This window comes from Chionomys nivalis, chromosome 2 (assembly GCF_950005125.1).
Source record: "Chionomys nivalis chromosome 2, mChiNiv1.1, whole genome shotgun sequence".
NCBI classification, from domain to species: Eukaryota; Metazoa; Chordata; class Mammalia; order Rodentia; family Cricetidae; genus Chionomys; species Chionomys nivalis.
This window is the reverse complement of record NC_080087.1, coordinates 60,332,222-60,354,825: the sequence shown is the minus strand read 5'-3', so window position 1 is coordinate 60,354,825 and position 22,604 is coordinate 60,332,222. Positions and strand designations below refer to the sequence as shown.

The 22,604-nt window shown below is 41.9% G+C and overlaps 1 protein-coding gene across 2 annotated transcripts in view; it reads right to left on the bottom strand.

The window, feature by feature from the left end:
* Bves (blood vessel epicardial substance) overlaps nucleotides 1-3,731 on the bottom strand; it is a 34,843-nt gene extending 31,112 nt beyond the window's left edge. The window contains exons 1-2 of one of the 2 annotated variants that reach the window (XM_057762144.1): nucleotides 3,382-3,731; nucleotides 133-354 (exon numbers count right to left, since the gene is read on the bottom strand). In XM_057762144.1, coding sequence (XP_057618127.1) covers nucleotides 133-343 — 211 coding nt within the window. In that variant the 5' untranslated portion in view covers nucleotides 344-354; nucleotides 3,382-3,731. The remainder of the gene's footprint in view (nucleotides 1-132; nucleotides 355-3,381) is intronic. The other variant, XM_057762145.1, reaches the window with a different exon arrangement.
* Between the last annotated feature and the right edge of the window lie 18,873 nt (nucleotides 3,732-22,604).

The window sequence follows — 22,604 nt, the reverse complement described above, 5'->3', positions numbered from 1 at the left end:
CAGACCGCTGAGCGGATAACACACTTATGTTCTTCTATGCTATATACCCAGCCAGAAAGGACTCTCTAAGCTCCCAATACAAAATCCACCTGGCGGCAGCTGCGCAGTTCTCCAAAGCCCAGGGTGTCTCACCTATAGACAACATCCCTCTAAGCAGTATCATGTGGAGGTGAAGAGTGGTTGGAATCACCAAACCAATGGCTAAACAAATGTTTGCGACATGAAACACCAGATGATGGACCTCTCTCCAGTTCTCACAAGTGGTCTCATTGGAAGGCACGGGTGTGACGCTTCCCATGGCCAAGGCAGAACCTGCCAATGGGCTGGACTCCGTGTAATTCATGGTGAAAGGTCCTATAAAGACAAATAAACAGTCAGTTGTAAACAGAAACTTCATTTTATCATGCCTATGACAGGCAACATGACAAAATTATTTTTACAAATTACATGCTGGCCAACAGAGTCTTCCAATACTTATCAAGTACATGTCCTGTCACAAGTAAGAATGTCCTTTTCTGTATCTGTCATGATGACCCTCCATTTGCCTTTTGTTGACAGGAAACATCTCAGAGAGGGCACAACTATCCCAACATATGCTCGCACATGCCCACACGCGTGTGTTTAGACATGAATACACAACACACTGAAGAGGGTGAGAATCAGCATGTGTACAAGACTAACTCCCACATCCACGGGTCACAGCATTTACAATGGCTTAATAGTCTTCAAACCATTCACACTGGATGCTGAAGCCAGGCACAGGAAAAAACAGAAAAAACAAACAAATAAAAAACTGGTTTTCTGAACCTTTAAAAAGTGAACACCCTCATATTTATTCCTTAGAAGCTTAAAATATGTAGAGGGCTCTATTCTGTGCCATTGTTAAATCACTGCCACATACCTATCACAGTATAATAATAATAATCATATACTTTACTAATACATATACACATATAATGAATTTAAATAGCATTCAAAGTTTCGTTTATTCTCCAACTTAAGTCTCTATTTTTATTCCTCAAATAATTCTAGTTGGTAACATCTCACAAATTAGAAAGTAGTAAATGTACAACATATATTTTGGAAGATTCATAAATATACAGAAGGATATTTAATATTAAGCACCATAGCAAATACATTTCATTTTAAATATACATTTTACATGCATTTATATAAAACAACAGAAACTAACACTCTGTCCTGTATATACACATATCCATATATGTGTGTGTGTGTGTGTGTGTGTGTGTGTGTGTGTGTGTATGTATGTATGTATATTGGTCCCTGCTCCACATGCACAAAAAAAACCCTTCATTATTAATTACACAAATTTGTCTTTGACAAAAACTGTGAAAGTTTACAGAAGACATGAGTGAATCTATTTCACTTTTAAAAGTCAAATGAAGACCCAAAATATCTTTAACTTTAATTGAGTAATATATACATCTTTCGAAATAAAGAAATTCACATTTTTAACATAGTGAAGACTTTAAGTGGTATGTGTGGACATCTAAAAGATATTAGACAAGGAAGTATATGTGGATAAATTTTATACATCTTAAGATTATAAACAAATTTATAAATATGAACGAAGTGAGTGAACGTTTACTTTTGTGACATTTGTTTTGTGGTGCTGAGCATCAAACACGGGGTTTTAAAGATGCTGTCAAGGGAGCATCTACCACTACACATCCACCCCAAGCAGTTCACAAATAGTAAGTGAACTTAATTACTGATTTTCTGCAAAAAAGAAAAAAAAATGAGAATTTAACTACTTTCCAAAAGTCTTTTAAAAATAAGTTTATTATAATGGGGGACTCATAATAACCAGGGCTGGTTCCAAGACCTGAAGTATGAGTGCCTTTCCTGCCTCCTGCTTGCTATAGCTACCCAATGCCTGTGGGAGGCAGGGATGGTACAGAAGGACCTACACCTTCCAATGCCTCTATCCATGCTGTCACCGAGGACGAGCCCTATGGGACGAAACAGAAAAACCATTTCACTCATACTTTCCTGAGGCTGAGTCGGAGTCAGTGTCCATCCCACAAGCCACCAGGGAGCCACCTAAGCCAGGGAATGCTGCTTCCCTCCTCAGTCTGTTTTCCCTTAGACCAGAGACAGCCAGACTACATGGCCTTAAAACCTCCTTCGAGTTTTGATGTTCTAAAACAGATTTATGTACTAAATTAATCTACACAAACTTCTCATATGTCACCTGTGTTGCCTCCTAATCCACTTAGTTCACTTTCTGGTCCTTGGGGTTCTAAATGTAGGATTAAAAGTTTAAACTTCTGGAGAAAGAAAATTGACGAGGAATCTATAATCTGCCTCAAGAAAATATTAATAACCATTAAAATGTATTACGTGTATTTATTCATTTCCGAGGGGCGGACTGCTGGAGAATCTCCCCTTCCACCACGTGGGTGCTGGGTATACACCTCATGTTTCCGAAGGCTGGGCTCTCTCACCAGCCCTAAAAACCAGTTTTAAACGTAGGATTGCTGTAAAACATATGTTGATGTGTTACACTTTATTAAAGATAAACAAATTATAGACGCAGCTGCAGGTATATAAAAATACACATTATAGCCGGGCGGTGGTGGCGCACGCCTTTAATCCCAGCACTCGGGAGGCAGAGGCAGGCAGATCTCTGTGAGTTCGAGGCCAGCCTGGTCTACAAGAGCTAGTTCTGGGACAGGCACCAAAGCTACAGAGAAACGCTGTCTCGAAAAACCAAAAAAATAAAAAATAAATAAAAAAATACACACTATAGTGTCTTATTATGAAATACACCCATGAAAGTGTTTACTGTCTTTCAAAATCAGTTATTTTTTTATATTCAATGATGAATCTAACGGGTTTGGGCTTAATCACTACTTAATGGGTTTAAATGGCCAACAGTGACATGCCTTATACGGAGAATGAATGATGGGTCTAATGAAGAAGGTTAGATCGGTGAGTGAATTTGTATACTGTCAGATTAATTTTGACTAAATCAAAACATTATCTTTCTCATCAGATCCCTAAAGTCTAATTCCTTAAATTACTTACTGTAGGAAAATCGGGCCCATCTATTCGTTTTCAAATAGGCGTTTGCAGTTCTAAAATGCTGAATGAGGAAGCTAACATTAAACCTTGACCAAATTACAGGGGAAAAAAAGTGAAGATGAACAGCAAGAAGTAAAAAAAGCCTTGCGAGTAGACGTAATTCACTGTGCGCCCCTCAGGCGGCCAGCGGCATACCGTGGCTATGTTTTCCCTCTGTAGCCTCCCGTTTAGGGGATCAGTCCGGCAACCTCCCGTTTCTCTAAGGAGGGCGCGCGCCAGGGGCGAGGCCCCGTGGCTCCCGGCCATCTGCACGCCACCCGGGGGCTCGCTCACCTCGCTCGGGGAACGGTGTCAGCGTCCGCAGCTCGGCGACCCTGCTCCGTCGGCCGAGGGCCCCGGGGCACGGGCGAGCGAAGGGCGGCTGCAAGGACGGCGCGGAGTGGGCGCGCGCGGCAACTTGCTCGGTCGCTCGGGGCCCAACTTTCCCGCGTGAGCCGGCGCTCGGGTCCCTTACCTGGGGCGTCCCGGTGGCGGGAGCGGGCGGCGCGCACCAAGTTTGCGACGGCGGCGGCGGCGGCGGGGAGCGGCGGCTCGACGGGCTCGCGGAGGGTCCCTAGGCGGCGCGGCCCGGGCCAGCTCCCCGCTCGCGGCCGCTTTGACTAAAATAGGCATCGCGGCGGCAGGCTGGGGCGCACGGCGCACGCGCCGCCGGAGGTTGCCCCACGGGCGGAGCCCCGCGCCCCGCAGACCCGCCGCCCCGACCGGCCGCGTGCGCGCGCCCGCCCGCCCGCCTCCCGCGCTTCCTTGTTTGGACATGAGTGGAGAGGCGCGCACGCGCATCGCCCCCCCGCAGAAGAGGGCAGGGGACCTGGACAGACCCTCGTTCCCGCCCGCGAAGAGCTGCCCAAGACTCAGGGAGCTGTTGCGCGGCGACACCTGGCAGCCTAGGGGGACGCGGGGTCCCCAGGGACCTCCCCTCCAGCCACTGGGCTTGATTTCAAAGAAGTGCGCTTTAGTGCTTATCCGAAATTCCCACGCCCGAGGTGAGGCGGGGCCTCTCCCGTGAGCCGAGCTCTACTTGATTTTGCCACCTAGATTTCGGACCAGAAATTTAAAATAAATAAATGGGATATGGACGTTTGCTCCAATCAGTATTTATAGTGGTCAACGGTTCTTGGTAAGAAATGCAGAAAGATTACAGTCATGAAAAGTCCGTGGGGTGGGGGGTATAGGATGGATAGGGAAGTAGAATGGGCATGGGTTTCCCACCATGACTCCTCTGTTTGACAGAATTTGCACCCGCTATTTGAGAAGAAAGTCCTGTGTGATCAAAGTACAAAACAGATCGCGTTGTGTAAAGGTGCATTAGAGTCCCCCCGAGGTGCACGTTGGTACTGGCTCCCTAATAGGCAGGCGCAGCCTGCTGTTTCAGAGTAAAGTCTGTTCTAGATTGCTCTCCAGCGGTCCCCAAAGGTCTCTCTCTGTTCATGACTTGGCTTGATCCCCAGCCTTATTGAACCCTTTAAGAGGAGATGGATCAGTAGTAAAGCGCTTCACCCTCGTGACACCCTGAATTTTCAGTCCCGCAAAGCAGGACGCAATAACGTGAAATCTGTTATGCCAGTGTTCCCACGGGGAACAGGAGGAAAACAAGGTCTTAAACAGGGTGGAAGGGGGGGACCGCTGGGGAGATTTTCCTCCTTCAGTCAGCTGCAAGCTGAATTTGCACTCAAATCTCTCTCTCCAGATCACACCCTCATCCCCATTCCCACTCTTGTAGTCTCTCCATTCTTCCTCTCTGCATGAGTGTATGTGCTGGAGCCTGTGGAGGCCAGAGGTCAACCCTAGGTTGTCATTCCCTAGGGACCTTAATCCTTGTCTTTCCAGACACTGTCTCTCATTTCCTGAGGTCCCTTATTGGGCTAGTTTGGCGGGCCACTGAGCCTCAAGGAACCTGCCTGTCCCAATCTCCCAGTGCTGGAATTACACCACACATGGACATATTCTCTCTCCCTCTGTCTCTCTGTCTCTCTGTCTCTCTGTCTCTCCCTCCCTCCCTCCCTCCCCCCCCCCTCTCTTCGGAGATAGGATTTCTTTGCTTTGTTCTAACTGTCCTGGAACTCACCCATAGACTAGGCTAGCCCTGAACTCAGAGATCCAACTACCTCTGCCTCCAGGGATTAGAGGTGTGACTCACCACCACCTGTCGACACCCAACTTTTTTACATGGGTTTGGGGGAATTGAACTTCTGTCCTCATGCTTGTGCAGCAGGGACTTTTCTAACTAAGCACATCTCCAGCCCTCCAGGGCTATGTTGAGGATTGAATTTCAACATACTTGCAAAAGCCTTAGAATGGTATTGATGTAAATCCTCTGTGCACTACTATGTATTGTCTGTTTAATTTTGTCTATCTGTTATTAGTTTTCACTGCTACTTATTCAATCTGTTAGTTTCTAGCTGTTCTGTCTGCCATTTTGGTTGCCACAGTTAAATATATTTGAAGTGTAGGTGTCTGCTTCCTCGTACAAAGATTTTACTGTTTGTTTATTGGAGGATAGCTCATAGAGAACTGGAAAATAGCTTCCATTCTAACCCTGGAAGAGTGAGTAAATTTTAGAACAGTGTAACATTCTTGTTATAGATGACTTTTAAAATAATTCATAGGACTGAAGAAATGTTGTGGAATAGGATGTTTATTTATCTATGTGAAGATGTGTTGCATTTGTTTATACTACATTTGTTTAATTGTATGTTGCTGTTTCATCTTGCCTGCCTAAGGCACCTGATTGGTCTAACAAAAAGCTGAATGGCCAATACTAAGGCAGAGGAGGGATAGTCAGGACTGGCAGGCAGAAAGAAAAGGTGAGCCAGCCAGCTATTGCCCAGCCAGCTGGGGTCAGCTAGCCAGGCACAGAGGAAGCAGGAAAGCAGGATAGACACTATGTAGATGAGGTAAACAAGCCTTGGGGCGCACGTAGATCAATGGAAATACATTAATTTAAGTTTTTTTCTTAAAGCTTGCTATAAACAAACCTAAGCTAAGGCTGAGCATTCATAGTTATTGATAAGTCTCCTTGTCATGATCTGGGGTTTGGTGGTTCAGGAAAGCTTGCTACAGGGAGATGATAGCTTGGCCATTAAAGTGCTTTGCTGTGAAAGTGATAAAATCAAATTCCGATTCCTAAAACCCAGGCAAGCCCCTGGAGGATGCCCCTTCTAATTCTACCATCAGAAGACAAGAGATGGGGATTCCCAGAACAAGCCATCTAGTGAGACAGGCCATATGGGGGAGCTCTAGGTTTGCTCCCAGTATTGTGTGTGTGTGTGTGTGTGTGTGTGTGTGTGTGTGTGTGTGTGTGTGTGTTTGCTTTGGTCTATCTATGCACCATGTAGGTACAGGTGCCCTCCACTCAGAAGCTAATAGGTATTAGGCTGGAGAGAGATTCCTGAGGTCAACCTCAGGCCTTGTGTGTGCATGAACATCAGTGAGCACACCCACAGAAGCATGAAAACATACAGAAAGATATTCCAGGCATCATAGAAATGCCTACTGAATATCCAGGGCAGTGGTTAGCAGACCATGGCCCAGAGGCCTAGCCCACGATTGTTTTACAGCCTATAAGCTAATACATTTTATTGTTGTTTTTCAAAGGTTGAAAAAAGATCTGAAATCATTTCATGATCTGTGAAGATTCTATGGAATTTAAATTCAGTGAATTAAATTTTATTGGAAGACAGTCATGTTGATTTTCATAGCTTTTTTTGTACTTCAACGGCAGTTTTGAACAGCAGTAACAAGACCTAGTTATTTATTATTTGGCTCTACAGAAAAAGTATACTGACTCCTGATACAGATTATACTTTGGGCCAGTTGCTATAATCAGTGGTTTTCTATTCTTATCTTTTTATAGGTAGGAAATTGCAGTAACAAGCTGCGTGAGCTTCTTAGGGTTGCACAGTTTATTGAGACGCTGAACCAGGATGTGAACCAGGCAGTCTGATTCCAGAGCCTGTACTCTTGGACACAAATTCTACCCCACCCTCCCTTTAACTACACTGCCTCCTGCAGAAAGATGTAAAACAGGAAGTGGAAAGGGCAGGTGGCAACAGTGTGTCAGGACAATATCAGTCATCTTGCCGGTCTGACCACCCACGCTGACATTTCCCTTTCTCAGAGCCAGACCTGATGGGTTGTTTTCTCCTTCCCCTGTGCCATTTCCTTTATCCGTCATGTTTCTTCACTAAGCCTCATTCTGCATTTGCTTCTTTCAAATTTCCCACAATAATCATATGCTGCTTTTATAACTAAAAATTAGTAAAAGATCCACATAATGGCTTTTGAGGCTCTAAGAGAACCACCTGTTACAGGCCACTTGGACCCTCGGATAGTGATCCTCCCAGTGTTACAATCATGTGAATTTCATACATTATGAAGAACACTGAATTATTATAACATGATTTGAGTTCTAGGAATCTCAGATTTCACTCTGTGTTCGAAAGAGAAGGTTGAAACAAAACAAAAAAAAAACCCTCATTTCCTCAGTATAGCCCTCCTACAGATTTAAATCATAATTTATTATCTTACTGTATTTCTATTTCTTATCAAAGATACATGAATGGTGACTATAAAATTCAAAACAAGAGCTCCAGATGTAAAACCATAACTGTGCTAATAATTTTGGCTCCCACCTTTCTTTTCTGTTTTATGTTTTTAAAACATGATCTTGTGTAGTCCAAGTTGGCCTTGGAATCATTAGGCAGCTGAGGATGACTTTGGACTTCTGCCCCTCCTGCCGCTGCTCCTCAGTGCTGGGCCGATAGACGTGTGCACTCTACCACACTCTGCCAACGTACATATCTTCTAAAAAGTTATTTCATCTTTATTATTTATCATTATTTTATGTGTATGGGTGTTTTGCCTGAATGTATATCAATTCACCATATATGTGTCTGGTATCCATGGAGGCCAGAAGAAGGCATTTGATCTCCTGGAACTGGATGGAGTTACAGGCAGTTGTGGGCTACTATGTGGGTGCTGGAAGCTGGATCCTTAGGAAGAGCAGGCAGTGCTCTTAACCACTGAGCCATCTCTCCAGCTCCTACCATTTTTGATGCTCTTATCCAATATGAGATAGCTATATATACATGAGTTTACCTCTGAGCCTTCTGTTGTGTTCAATGGTCTTTGGGTCCTGTTTTATACCAGTCTAATAGTTTTGACTACTGTTGCTTTATAACAAAATTTGAAATCCTCAGGTAAGATCTTCTAGCTTTGTTTCTCAGGACCATTTGGGGGGTTTTTTGTGGTTCCCTACACATTTTCTATGTTTTTGTTTATTTCTATAAAAACTGCTATTAGAATTTCGGTATAAATTCATTTAAATTGATATATACTTTGGGTAGTGTGGTAATTTTAATGGCCTTGGCTCTCATGGTCTCGTAGGGAGTGGCACTATTATTAGGAGGTATGGCAGTGTTGAAGAAGTTATGGCCTTGCTGGAGGAAATGTGTTGCTGTGGGGTTGGACTTTGAGGTCTCCTAGGCTCAAGCTACCCCCAGTGAGACAGACCACTTCCTGTTGCCTACAGATCAGGATGCATTAACTCTCAGCTCCTTCTCTAGCACTATGTCTGCCTACATGTCACTGTGTTCCACCATAATGATAATAGACTAAACCTCTGAAACTGTAAATCACTCAATTGGATGTTTTCCTTTATAAAAGTTTCTGTGATCATGGTGTCTCATCAGCACTAGAAACCATAACTAAAACAGGTAGCATGGACTTTTTATATTTTTATTATTTTAAACAATTTTAAGTATATTTTGGTCATATTCTTCCCCTCCCCCAAGTCTTTCCAGAACTTCTCCCCATTCCTACCCACACAACTTTAAATTCTTTCTCAAAAACAAACAAAAAATACAACAAACTCCAAAACCAAGAGAAAATAAAACATCAACCAAAAAGCAAACACCAAAACAAGCTCCAAACTATAACCAAATAAAAGCACACACACACACACACACACACACACACACACAAACCCTATGGAATCCATTATATGATCATCAACTACTCCTGGACATAAGGCCTGTCCTGAAGTGGTTGATATTCTCAGTGTCACTCCATTGGGTAAAAACTGATTTCTCCTCTCCCAGCAAGTATAAATGGCAGTTCAGTCGTTAACCTTTATCCTAGTGCATAGGTTTTTCATTCATTCATTCATTTAAAAAATATAGCACAATAAAATATAGTAGGATAAAACAAAAATCATCACATTAAGTTGGCCAAGGCAAACACAAGTCAAAGAGCTCAAGAAAAGGCACAAGAATCCAAGACCCACTCATTCACACACTCAGGCATCTCATAAAAACACCAAACTGAAAGTCATGATATAAGTACAGAGGTCCTAGTAAAACCCGTGTAGGTCCTATGCATGCTGATGCAGTCTCGGAGTTCACATGAGGTTTGTTCAGGTTGCTGGAAAGCATTGTTACCTTGGTGTCCTCCATCCCCTCTGCGGTGTCCTCCATCCCGCTCTTTGGTGAGGGATTTGATAGAGACCTCTCATTTTGGCCTTCGTGTTCCAAAAATCTCTCATTCTCTATGTAATGTCTTGGCTGTGGGTGTCTGTATTTGTTCCCATCTGCTGCAGGAGGAAGTTTCTCTAATGATGGCTAAACAAGGTACTTCCGATTTGTGAACATGGAATACCTTTCCATTTCTAATGCCTTCTTCCAGTTCTTTCATCAGTTCTGTCAATGTGTGTGGGTTTCATTCTGCTTCACTTCCTTGGTTAAACTTATTGCAAAATATTTTATTAAATCTGTTATTGCAAGTGTATTTGCTATATTAAGCTTCCAGGTGGCCTGTTGTAATAGGATGCTACTTGTTCATTTCTTGACTTCCCAGACCCAAAATAATCACACAGAAACTGTATTAATTAAGAAACTACTTGACCTATTAGCTCAGGCTCCTTATTAATTAATTCATAAATCTTAAATTAGCCCATTTATATTATTTTGTATTTTACTACAGGGCATGTGGTTTACTGGCAAGGTTCCGGGGTGTCTGTATCCTTTGGCAGCTACATGGCATCTCCTTGACTCTATCTTTTTTCTCCCCTATCTCTACTCGGAATTCCCACCTTGCTCTATTCTGTACTGCCATAGACTGCAAGCAGCTTCTTTATTAACCAATGGTAATAAAACATATTCACAGAATACAGAGGTGAATCCCACATCACCTCCCCTTTTCTGTCTAATTAAAAAGAAAGGTTTTAACTTTAATATAGCAAGATTACATACAACAAAAGTTATCAAGCAAGAATAATTGTTAAAATATTTAGTTCATTTACATTTGGCAAATTAAGGAAAATACTCTATCATGTATCCTATCTTTGTGAGTTTAAAGTTTTATATCTAATCTATCTTTTATAATTATCACTATCTTTCTTCAACTCCACCAAAGACTCCAGAAGGATATAATAGTACCTAAGTAAACAGGAAGTGCATTGTAAGCAACTTCCAAAACTCTAGAATTGACAGACACCCAGAGTTCTTCTGTAACATTGGGGCATCCATCTTCAGCCTGCAGGCCCATAGTATCCAGCAGACTTTTCCACGAAGCAGAAAATTTGAAAGACTGTTTTGCCTCTATTGGCAGATTGGCAGTTACTTTCTTCTATTCTGTAGAATGTCTGGCAGACTCTTTCATGAAACAAAAACCCTGAAGGATTGTCTCACTTTCTTTAGGCAAGTTCAGCAGTCATTTTTCTGTGGGTCCTACATGTCCAGTTCATACATCATAACATCAAACAGTCCAGGCAAGAACAGTTTCTTGCCCAAATGACTAACAAACTCCATAAGGAACTTCTTTAATGCCCATCATCCTCTTGAAGTAGATGGGTGATACCAGGAGCAGATGTGTATTGTTGTCATGAAAAGTTCTAAGTTTTTAAAACATTAAATGTCATATTCTCTAAGTCTTTGAAAGGTTTGAAGAATACATACAGATTTGAAATAAATCTCTATACATCTAGAAAACCTAACTAATATGACTATAATCTTGACTATTATAGATGATTATCTATTAATCTGTGTTTCTTAACTATATATTATATTTTTAAATGAGCTGTACAAACACAATACCTTATCCAAGAGCAGAAATATACATATAACAAAATTGACCTTAAATTTGTATCAATAAGCCAAGATCCATACAAATGCAAAGTATTCATTTTTATATCATATTCCCGTTTAAATATAAACAAATATTATAAACAATCATTTAGGGAATTTGGGTGTTGTTCTCGAGACTACTTTCTGCTGATTGGGGGTACTGTTAATCAGATCTTTCATGAGGTATCCTGTATGGTAGGTCTATCTCAGCCAGCAGTCCCAAAGCTGTCATGGATTTTGGACCATCTGGGCCATTGCTTTAGGTGGTTTTGATGTGGGAATCCCCTCTGTGTGCTGTAATTACCATTAATGAATAAAGAAAACTGCATTGGCCTGTTGATAGGGCAGAGCTTGGGTAGCCAGGGAAGACAGAAGTGAATGCTGGGAGAAAGAAGGGTGGAGTCAGGAGAAGCCATGGATCTTCTGCCTGAGATGGACACCAGTTAGAATCTTGCTGGTAAGTCATTGACATGTGGCGATACACAGATTAATGGAGATGGGTTAAATTAAGATGTGTTAGACAATAAGAAGTTAGAGCTGATGGGCCAAGCAGTGTTTTAATTAATAAAATTTCTGTGTGATTATTTCAGTTCTGGGCAGCTGGGATGAACAAGCAGCTCCCTGCAACAGGGTTTTGTTTGATCAAACCATGTTAGCCTAGAAGGAATCCATAGGTTCTCATCTTCTGCCGAAACAAAAACAGAACCTCTTTTCCAAAGCAACATATCCGTAGACCCAAATTTTGAAGTCAGGATACCTTTAAAATATATATGTTTGCTTAGCTTAGCAGCCTGTACAATAAAATGTCTCTCTGTACTTAGCTCATTCGCAGTCAAAAAAATGACAGAAAACAATAATATATATAATCTAGACTCTCTGTGTATATTCTGTCCTTACATGCTTATTTTACTCAGGACCTTTGGAAGAGCAGGCAGTGCTCTTAACCTCTGAGCCATCTCTCCAGCCCCCTGCTTATTTTACTTTACTCCTGTAATCTATGACTGTCTGTACTGTCTCTTTAAAGACTTTACTTTTTTATATGCCTATACTCTTTTCCTCTATCTTTCAAGCCTACATACATTTATCTAACACTATGACCCATTTAGAGGAATTTTCCATATGAATTTGTCTTTATTGCATTCATATCTATAATTACTTTTTGACCAGGAGTGCTTTTTTCTTTTAAATGCTAAGTGGGCATGGTTAGAACCAACTCTGTGGCCCCGCCTGTGGCTCTGCCCAGTCCAACATGGCAGAGGCATGCTCACTGCTTTTGAGAGCTATGCATACTGTCCCAGCTTCAGGGTCATGGGTCTATGTCACCATTAAGCAATTTGTAACATGCTATTCATAGATCCATTTAAATGCTCAGCCTCCTGAAAGAGCCAGAGCTGTCCATGCAATTATCATGAACCAGGAAGCCCTCCCCAAAGAAGCTGTGAAACCTTCACTGTCAATGCTAAATCAGGAAGATCTCTCTTAAAGGAATCATTCCTCTGCTTACTTCTAGCAAGCAGAGCCCACCAGAGAAAATGCTGCTACCAAAAAGCTATGCTTAACTCTGTTCATTTGTCTCTAGAATTTGTGTTGTTTTGTTTTTTGCTGTTCATTCTTTCAATGAGTGGTATCACATTAGCCAATTTTCAGGTTAAGCCATTCTTGTCACCTTCCAAGGATAAATCTCACTTGATTGTGGTACATCATCATTTTAATGTATAGTTGAATTTTGTTTACTAGGGTCTATGTTTAAAGATAGTTATAAATAATTTCTTTTTTAAGATTTATTTTTATTTATATGTGTGTGTATTCAAAAGCTCACATTGGTGAGGAGAGGGCCAGATTCTTTGGACCTGGAGCTGTAGGTGCTTGTGAGCTGGGAACAGAACCCAGGTCTCTACAAGAGTAGCAAGTTCTCACAACATGGCCCATCTATCCAGCCCTGCTTTTTTTCTTATCTAGTTTTGGTATTAGGTGTTACAGACCTTGTAAGATAAGTTTAGAAACGTTCTTGCTTCCGTTTTTAGGGAATGTTCAAGAGGGATGTCATTAGAAGGATGATCGACCCTATTGCTTACTCACATATCTTCCTTCTAAAACAGAAGTGATAGCTGTGAGTTATTGGTTTGAAATATTCGCAGTAACAAAACTAATGAAGCATTGTGTAGGACTTCCTAACCCTTTAGGAAATTGTTTTAGAAGTAATCAGGCAAAACAGGATCCCTCTTTTTTAAATATTTAGTTTACAAAGGAAGATCAGAGAAGTGGCTATGAATTGCACTCAGCTCCCAAAGAAAAGTCCAAGGGTCAGAGGCACAGGGGATGGTTAGATCTTCAAAACAAAGTTACTCTGAGGCCCAGGCAGATAATGCTTCCTCAGAAGGATGAATGTAAATGTCCAGACAAACCAGTGCCGACATCTCTGTCCTTCATTCTTTTCCTCTGGGTCCTGGGGAAGTGTGTGTGTGTGTGTGTGTGGCCATCTTATGACTCCAAGCACCTATACTTTCAGAAAAGAGAAACTAAACAACCATTTAATCCTTAAGGGGGGGACTTTTAAGGGTACCGTTCTTTCTCAACATGTAAATAATATATTCATAAGGAACATGAGGCGTTCAGTTGTTAGAAATAAAGAAAATGACTAATTGTAGAAAAATACTTCTTTGAGATTCTTAGTAACATTTCTTAATTTGATGGATTGGTAAGTATTTAATTGTAAGTGAAGCTACACTCAGGATTTAATCTGTGTGTGCTGAAGGCAAGTCTTGGAAACATATGGCTTCGATTTTATATATCATCCTGTCTCATGAATTAATGATCACAAAATATGATTTTGGAGGCAAATGTGAAGCCTGGTAATAGTTAGTCAAGTAATTAACATGAGGTTAGAAACAAATCCCAAGGCAACACATCGGAAGGATGGGCAAATGGTGGAAGGGACTGATGAACCAGAGCACTGGACTTCCCAAGGGAAATGAATTATTTAAATGAAAATTTTTATTATTATTACTCCTTAAATTGCTGTAATAAGTTCATGAAAATAAGACACCTCTGAAGCTTAATGCATACATAAAGCCCAATAAAATATTTATGAGCCACATACCAGCAGTTTTATCATTTTGCATTACAAACACAAATGAAACATTTTTAAATCTCAGATCAAACATATTTGTCCCAATATAGAACTGCACAATGACATTTTGTTTGAAAACTGTGGAGAACCTCATACACTTCCACGGCAGAATAAAACTGTTTGCACTTTGCATGGGAGATGTAAGAGCAATTGAATCTGTTTAAAGTGTGGGAAAGCAATGTAAGGAAACCTTCTAACCCAAAACAAAGCTATTCTTAGGCACTTCTAACTGCTACTGTGACTTTTTAAAGCTATTCTTTATATCAGCTACACTAGTTTCTCTCACCAGAAGTGTATGAATATATTATGAGTTAAGAAATTGGCATCTGAAAGCACCAGAGCACTTAAATGTGCCAGGAAATCCCACAGATGTTTTGATGTTTTTAAATGACTTGGTTTAATGAATAACACTTCGAATGGCTAGGAAATGGGATAGGGAATGGGAAAACTCAGTAGAAAAGATGGCTATTAATCACTTGGCATCAGTGCTTGGGCTACGAATGATTTAGCATGTTGGCATATGTTTCTCACTTGTTTTCTTAAAATATTTTAACATCTTAGAATTTTTAGTTAATATGCAAAATGGATTTCATTATGACATTTCCATTACATATACACATATACACACATTTGCACCTTTCTAATAGTCATGATCTCATTATTCATCTTCACCTCTCTTCCCCCTTGATGGTCCCCTTTCCCTCTAGTAGACGCACTTCTGCTTTCATGTCATGTGTGTATACATATGTGTGTTTGAACATAGATTGTGAATAAGAAAAAACATGTCATATTCCCCCATCACTTTATACTCCTCATTCCCCTTTGTAGCTCTTTGAATGAGACTGGCTCCATAGCCATATTTGAATGCTTTGTTCCCAGTTGGTGGACTCTTTAGGAAGGATTAGGAGGTGTGTCACTGGGGGTGGACTCTGAGGTTCAAAAGCCCATGCCAGGCCCTCTCCCTCTCCCTCCCCACTCCACCTCCTACTTGTAGATCAGATGTGAGCTGTCAGTTACTGCTGCAGTACCATGTCTGCTTACCTGCTGCCATGCTCGCTGCCACGATGATAATAGGCAAAGTGTAAAGCAGTCCTCAATTAAATGCTTTCTTCTATGGCACCTTGGTCATGGTATCTCCACTCAGCAATACAACAGTAACAAAAACATCCTCAATAGCTCCTTCTTCCTTTTGCATATATACATATATATTTATATTCTGTCTTTGTGAGACTATGTAATCTTTGTTTTTCTGGGTTTGGCTTACTCCACTTAATATGGTGATCTCCAGTTCTACCCATTTTCCCACAAGAGACAAAATTTCATTCTTATTTGTGGTAGAATAAAACTCCTGTGTGTGTGTGTGTGTGTGTGTGTGTGTGTGTGTGTGTGTATTTAAAACATTTTCTTTATCCGTTCATGCACTGATTGGCATCTAGGCTGTTGTGAACAGTGCAGCAGTAAACATGGCTGTGTAAATATTTCTATGGTGTGCTCACTCTGATTCCAGGAGTGGAATATCTGGGCCATAGGGTAGTACCTCCACACTGACCTCCATTGGGTGCACAATTCATAGTGTCATCAGCAATGTGTCTCTGTTCTACATCATGACCCCAGTCTCATCAGTGTGTGTTGTCATTGCTTTCTTGATTATTACCATTAGACCAGGGTGAGATGAAATCATTGACTTCATGTGCCTCTCCTTGTGGCTAAGGGTAGTGAACATTTCCAAATGCTTATTGGTCGTTTGTATTTTCCTTTCAGGACTGTTCATTTTCCTATTATTAATATTTTCTGGTGTTTAATTTTTGAAGTTCTTTATGATTCCAGATATGAATCCCATCAGATGTGTATAGATGGCAAAGACGCCTTCATCCCCAATTCCATACCCTGTCTCTCCACTCTACTGAGCAGAAGCATTTTAATCCATGAAGTCTCATTGGTCAGTTCATGGAATTATTTCTTAAATATCTGGAGTCCTTTTGAGAAAGTTTTTGCCTATACCTTCATCCTAAAATGTTCCTTAACTTTTTTAAAGTGGCGTTGCGGGTGTTTTCTTACCCCAGAACAGTTTGTCTGTCTCTCATGGCCTCAGTCACTTGCTACTTTTTACAAAGTTAGGTTCCAGTGTTGTTCCTTTTTCTAACATGTAAAGTACTGGAGGCCAGGGTTTGTCTAATTTAACCTTCATACCTAGTATAACTAGTATGTGATTCATATACAATTGGAACAAATTGTCAGATGATCGAAAAACTGAGTGTACTTGCAATAGAAGAAATAATACATATTTTTCCATTGAAGAAATAGCACATAGTTTTTAAAAGTTGTGTTTTATTATGAATGAGATAGGGAAAAAACCCAACATGTCAATAGCAATGGCTTATGATAGTGGAATTGCCACTTTCTGCCCTTCCATTCAACTTGTTTAAAATACAGTCACAATATTTTCTAATACAAGGAAAAAATAACTATTGGAACTTAACGTCCTTCCACGTTGGATCATCCGAATTATAGTACCTGCTCATTGACTATGGCATCCCACTCCTCTGCCTACCCACGTATTCTCCACTCTTCCTCTCCTCCATTCTCCCATCTAGGTGATTAATGGTAGTGCAGGAACAATATGATAAAGGTGTGCAAGGAGGAAGGAGAGATGAAGGGATGAAGGTGTCTAACCCGAGATTCCTTCAGAACCCACTCATTTATTCGTACATTGACTAATTCACCTCCAGTGGTCATGTGGTAGGAAATGCCTAAGGTCAGTCTACAGTGAAGGAAGAATGCATATCTCTGCATGTCAGAGCCAAAGGTAGGGCCATAGGGCCACACTCTGAGGTTCGAGTCCAGAACACCAGAAACCAGATCCAAGAGAAACTAGGGACTGATAAACAATCCTGAACACCTTGATCAAGGGAGAAACGAAAATGGATTCGTTACAAACAGTTGTTGAAGAAAATGTAAACTAACTTCCTTCCTTCCTTCCTTCCTTCCTTCCTTCCTTCCTTCCTTCCTTCCTTTTCTTTTCTTTTTTTGGTTTTCCAATACAGGCTTTCTCTGTGAAGCTCTGGCTGTCCTGGAACTCATTCTGTAAACCAGGCAGCCTTCGAACTCAGAGATTCTGCCTCTGCCTCCTAAGTGCTGGAATCAAAGATGTGTGCCACTACACCCAGCTGGGAACTTCTTTTAAGTAGCAGGGTAAAATGTTTTCTGCCCTCACTGGGGAAAGGGTGTGAGCTGTGGAAGAGGTCAGTGGCAGGTTAGGAGACAGGCGCTTGCCGATGGTGCATGCTGGATTAGTGTCTTCTCAGTTCACTTCTTAAAATAAGAATTTAGGGAGCATATTTGCTCTGTACCAGACACTAAATTAGGGACAAGTTTTTGCCATAAAATTTTAGTTATAAATAAAATAGCATAGAACCTAGTTTAATGTGAAGGCAGAGGAGCTTCCCCCAAATTACCCGTTTTAGGAAAAAAATACAGCAAGCAATTACACTGTTTAATTATCATTTAAAACAGAAGAATTTGCATAATTCTCCATTGCCTGTTTCTGTTTGAAAACATTAATAGGGATGCCATTAGGCGGAAAGCGTGCCAGTATGCTGAGTTCCTTAGTGGCAAATCAAAGGCCACTGTACACAATGCAGCCTAGGTGCAATCAGCCAGAAAGCACCAGCTAATAGTCGGCAGGGACCTTCCACTCAAATCCTGTATCTTTTCCGTTTGTCTTGTCGGCCTTTCTCAGCCCCACCCCAAGGGAAGTGCTCAACTGCTCACATTCTGGAGTTACTCAAATACTCTTCAAAAATTTTAATAGGCCTACGCTTATTTTTCAGTATCTCCAACACAAAACATCTCTAAGCAAACCAGTATTCAGGTTTTCAACCAGAGACATCTTGGAACGCAAGAACTCCTTCTTTGGGTCTCTATATCCGGAATAAGTATTGTTCAAACTACCAACAGTTTCAGCAAGGGGGGGGGGGCGGGTAAGTGGCATTTTCATGGGTCCTCTGTTTTTACTTAATGCCGAAATTGCCAGTGATACTGCATCATTGAAATCAGTTGGGGGAGGATTTGATGCAAGAGCAGTTACAATTGCTTTTCTTCTGTGAGATAGATAGTTGGCAAAGCTGCTGCCATGTGCCAGGTACCGCTCCCTCGAGTCTCAGGGAGGACATTAAGGGAGGGTCCCCTCTCAGAATAGATGTGAAATCGTGCACTGGCTGGGCTTTTGTCTCCAGGGAGCCAGCGTCCATCTCTGTAATACCTTGTTTCTTGGGAATCCCTTGTGTCGCACCAAAAATGCCCGCCATGTCTTGGAGCCCTCTCCAGCTTCTATTTGCAAAATCTTCAGCTCACAAAACTGTATTGAGCATGAAGTGTTATTTCAGGGAAGAGTAAGGACTGAGAATCACACGGAACAGTGAATGAATTTTTCCTTATAGGGAGTGATGGGCGGCACGCAAGGCAGATGGGTGAGATGAGGGAGGCTTCTGGGAAAACATACCTCACATGACCTGTGGAAATATCTGCCATGAAAGCGGGCCACCCCAAATTTACAGAAAGTGGCTGTGCTCTTTTAGACTACCAACGGATAGCCAACCCGCAGCGTTCTTCGTGATTCTCCTTACAGACTGATTTGACTTGGAGCTAGCTGCCGCAGCTGATCCAGGAGAAAGGCGCCTGCTTGTCTAACGCTCCTAGGCAATCACTGATAAATTCGGAAGATGTGTAATTAGCATTTCGGCGTTGATTTCTTCTTCAATTCAGATTGAGGACATTTTAATGTTCTCAAAGTCAAGAAAACAGGATTATGGAGAATGCAAGGACTGGAAGAATTGGGCTCAATTGCTACCATTTACTGTGAGCCAGCCTCTCTGACCTCTACACACAAAATGGGATTCTTCCAAGGAGCGAGCAAATGAAATTACATGTACTTTTGTTGACCTTCTCTGTCAGTCTTCCATATAGATAGTAGGTTTTTAAGGTGATCAATGTTAGCATGATAATAAAACTTCAGATTATGCTCGGATCAGATATACAGTCTGTCATTAAAATGGTTATTGGTAGGATAGGATGATAAAAAGTATGATTGCTGCATTTTTTCATAACGGTATGCTTTCAGTCTATCGCAGTACATCTATATCTGTTTGTGCTTACACATGTATTACATTTTAGTAGGATGAAAAAGAAAATCAATTGGACTCAAAATATACTAAAACTATCTTTTATAAAAATAGTGTTTATTTTGAACTTAATTTCTAGAGAAATTTTTGTTGTTATTTTTTAAACAGGGTCTCACTGTATAGCCCTGGCTGGTCTGGAACTTGCTACATAGACCAGGCTGGCCTCAAACTCATGGAGATCTGCCTGCCTCTGTCTCTGCTTCCTAAGTGCTGGGAACAAAGGCATGCACCATTATTCCCAGCTGAAGTTTAATATTTTAAACAATTCACAATCTGTGGGAACATGGAGCCCATTAGAAAACATTGTCTAGTGCCACATGAAGGTTTATGTCCTTGGTCAAGCCAAACTTTTCATGTCCCTCATCTTTTGTAGTGTTTTGTTTGTCTTAGGGCGTTTCTTAGCTAAGCCAGGAGCATTTTATGTTGTTTTGTTTTTTTGACTAGAGATTGAATTTAGGATTTTTCTAGGCAAACATTTAGCTATGTCCTCAAGTAGTGTTGCCCCACCTTCTCCCTACCCCATGTGTGTGTGTGTTATTGTTGTTGTTCTGTAGGAAGATCTCTCTCCATAGCTCAGGCTGGCTTGAAATCCCCTATGTAGCTGACCAGAAGATTGTGCTTCTCTTTCCTCAGCCTCTCAAGTTCTGGGATAGCAGGCATGAGCCACTACGCCTGTCAAGAAAAGGTTCAACAGAAATGAAAAAGGAAGGAGGGACAGATGGAGGATGGTTTTGAGTACTTGGTCCAATAGGTTCTGCCCTTCTGAGTGTGTGCTATGTAAGCCTAATACACCTTGCACTCGTCCTGAGGACAGCACATGAATTTCCCTGTGTTATGAGATAGACAGTTGGCAGAACTGCTGTCGTGTACCAGGTACCGCTCCCTGGAAGCTCAGGGAGCCTTCATTGGAGACGTGAGAATATTTCTCCAGTGCACAAGTGCTCAGAGACCCATTTGCTGTTCTTCACAGTAGAGTAATCTTGGGAGCAAGCTCCTAAGGCTATGGAGTCCAGGGCACATGGTCAAATCTGTTTCAGGGAATGGGAGTAAAGTAAAGGCCTGTGAGATGGATCTGTAGCCTCAGGAATTTCATTGTGAGTGCAGTGTGGGTGTTTGGGGGCTCATTTTGTGTCACCATCTCTCCATTTCCCTCTTGGTCACAAAACTAAGGGCAGAAAAATCTTAAGGCAGTCACACCAATTCTTTAAAGTCAGGGTCAACCCTTGACAAGCACCGGCTTTCTGAGCTTGTGACATGGGAGATCACAAAGGGTCTCTAGCTTGTAAGCCCCTGAACTTGTTTAATGCTCTGTTGATTTGAAATTCGTATTGCTTTCTGAAGAAGGGCTCCACTTATCTGTGAATAGGCAGTCTTCTGTTCAGAACCGCAAAGCGTTTCTAGCACGGGAGTGTACCTCGGGCCTCTTACCCTGCTGCACGCACAGCAATGAGAGACTGGGGACGATTAGGCCGAGGTGAAAATCAACACAGTTTTAATAGAAATTAAATTCTCTGCACACCACAGGATGGCAATTCAGGGGTATTCTCTAGTTTCAGGGATAGCCATTTCTGCTTTTGATCTGGGCTGATCAGAGTATTTTGAGATAGTAAAATGGAGTTTTCTAGACATCTCCCATTAGATACATAGTGTAATTACAAGGGGCTCACCGTAGGGTCTTTTGTTTTTGCTTTTTATCAGGTTAGATGACCTGTAAATGAAGGAATGTGCTAGATCACAGCACCCATGTTAGTACAGTACCAACCTTTGTGACAGTGGAGACGGTGAGGGTCCCCGCATCGTCCCTCTCTCCCTCTAACCATCCTTTTGTGTCCTAAGACTTTTTCTGAAAGCTCACCTATACATTGGTACTCTTCCTGCTGTGTGATCTGCTCCCATCACATTGTGACTTTGTTCTTGGTGACTTTCCTAGGTATTAAGCTGGCTGATAATTAATTCCTGCTAAGTTATTACCTGGTGTGAACTAAGGGATTACATTACTACCTGGGATTAATGTAAGGTAGGAATTAATTTGTTGCTTAACTGCAACCAAGTCTTAAAGACACAGAGACCCGAATTTCTCCCAGAGCCACGGTGAAGGTGTGACCACCCCAGAAGACAGCTGCCGCGGTGTCTGACGGTGTCTTTTTGCTTAAGAACTGCTGTGGTCAGAGGGGAAAGCGTCCCATGCTGTTCCTAGTTCATGCTGTACTTGCCTTATTCAATAACTCACTCACACTGGTGCACAGACCTTTGTCCATGCTCTCCCATTGACAGTAGATGCACTGTGCACACTTCTCCTCAGCCCCTTCCTGGCTTTACCGTGGAGGTGTCTGAGAAAGCACAATGTCATGCTTATACCATCTACCCCTCTTGCCCGCAGCTGTGCTCCGTCAACTCTGCCTCCCGTCTGTGTGATGGCCACAGTCCTGTTTAAGGACTCTGAACCCCATCTTCTCTCACCTGCTCAAGGGCAGCACTTAAGCAGCGCACCCCTACTTGGAGATCATGCCATCTGCATACGTGGGTGCCTCTTTCCATATCTTTACCAGCAGTCGCCATTTCCTTTTCAATCCCACTGCTCGCTCAGGGGACTGAGCATCTCTTTCAATTACTCTTCAAATCAGAAGGGCTCAGAAAGCAAACCTGGCTCTCCATGCCTTGCCCCCCATTCCTCTTGGGTCTGTTTTCACCAAGCTCTTCTCTGTTACCACACAACCAAAAGGTTCCTGGTGAAGCTCACCAGTGTACTTCCTCCCGGCTCAGTTCAATGCTTTATTCCAGACCTCTCAAGATTCAACCTCTCAGCCACATTAAGATCCTTCATTGTTCTTTCCTGGCAGTTACTCTGAGGGAGATTTGGGTCTTTGTGTCTTTCAGATGTCAATACCGACTGATAATTTTAACACCAGGTGAGAGGTGTGCAGGGATGTGATTTTGCTTTCTGTGAGTCGCCTCTTGTAATGGTCATTGTAAAGCGAAGCTCAGGACTTGTTTGTAGCAAGACACTAGTCTTCAAATGGACATGTCACTTCTTCCACTCATGCCACTTTTCAGTCACATCAGAGA